The sequence below is a fragment of the Perkinsus marinus genome (genome assembly GCF_000006405.1).
Source record: "Perkinsus marinus ATCC 50983 genomic scaffold scf_1104296964126, whole genome shotgun sequence".
Taxonomy (NCBI): Eukaryota; Perkinsozoa; order Perkinsida; family Perkinsidae; genus Perkinsus; species Perkinsus marinus.
Window position 1 is genome coordinate 1 of NW_003204803.1, and position 1154 is coordinate 1154.

At 42.3% G+C, this 1154-nt stretch overlaps 1 protein-coding gene across 1 annotated transcript; it reads left to right on the plus strand.

Moving 5' to 3' along the window:
- Positions 1–598: 598 nt before the first annotated feature.
- Positions 599–1129, plus strand: Pmar_PMAR009130 (sumo-1 activating enzyme subunit, putative; the record flags this gene model as incomplete). The annotated part of the gene is made up of 2 exons (XM_002770963.1): positions 599–681; positions 975–1129. Coding segments are annotated over 2 exons (238 nt in total), but the record flags the coding sequence as incomplete, so codon positions are not given.
- Between the last annotated feature and the right edge of the window lie 25 nt (positions 1130–1154).

Here is a 1154-nt window from a genome sequence, read left to right on the forward strand (position 1 = left end):
CGATGAGGACTCCAAGAATCCTTGAATAATGTGTATTCGCGAAGTCACGAATATGTATAAGACGTGAAGGAACGCTGAGAGCCGTACGAAGATGGTTGGTGAGAGCTCACGGACGACAGATTGGGTGAAAAGAGCTCACATGGTTTGGAACACAAGAAAAAGATGTGGTCAGTTGTCAATATTTGAGACAATTGCCCATGAGTGTTGAGTTTCTCTGAAATATTTCCCGATTTTTTGATTGCCCGATTCGCAGGTGTTCGGGAATCACTCCTAATATAATGAGTCCGAAAAGTGATTCGAAACCATATAATTCATACTGATGTGAATCACAGCTTAGCCATTCGGGTTCCAGCTGATTCGCATGAAAAGTTATTGAATAAGTTTATAGTCACCGTATTGACGTATTTATTTGTCTCACGCTCTCAGGCATAGTCCACCTCGTCGTCGCCGGCTTGGGAACGAGAAGAGAAGAATTTTGGAGTACTTCGCAAAATTGCCGAAAAAATCATGTTACGAAGATTTTCTGATTGTACTTTGGAAATTGCGTTAGTGGTGATGGAGGTTTAATTTGGTCGCGCGTGACGGTAGTCGGTGATTCATGCCTGCCGGAGAGGAAATATCGGCCAGTGAGGAGGAGGTTTACGATCGCCAACTACGACTGTGGGGACGGAATGCTCAGAGGTGAGTTTGAAGAGAATCTTTTGTTGCGCGCACAGGGAAGATTTTTTGAATTGATTTCAGTGGACGTGTTTCGTATATTTCAATGGAGTATAATTTTCAGTCTACCACACAGACAAGAATTTTGGGATTTATTTCGAAGAATTTTTTTCTCAGTGGAGTGAAGTCATCAGTTTAACGCACAGTGAGGATTTTCGGAAATAATTTCGATGGATTTTTTTCGTATTTTTCAGTGGAGTGGAATCTTTCATTCAGCGCACAGGGAAGAATTTGAATGCGTATCTTTGCCATTTCAGTCGGTTGAAGTCCAGCACGGTGTTAATATTTGGTCTTTCTGCCATCAACGTTGAAGTCGCAAAAAATATTCTCCTGGCGGGCGCCAATATTACACTTGTTGACGACCGTGTTGTTACTGAAGAAGTTCGGGCGTGGAATTTCCTCATCCCGAAAGGTAGGTCAATTTTTCCGGTTTTTTT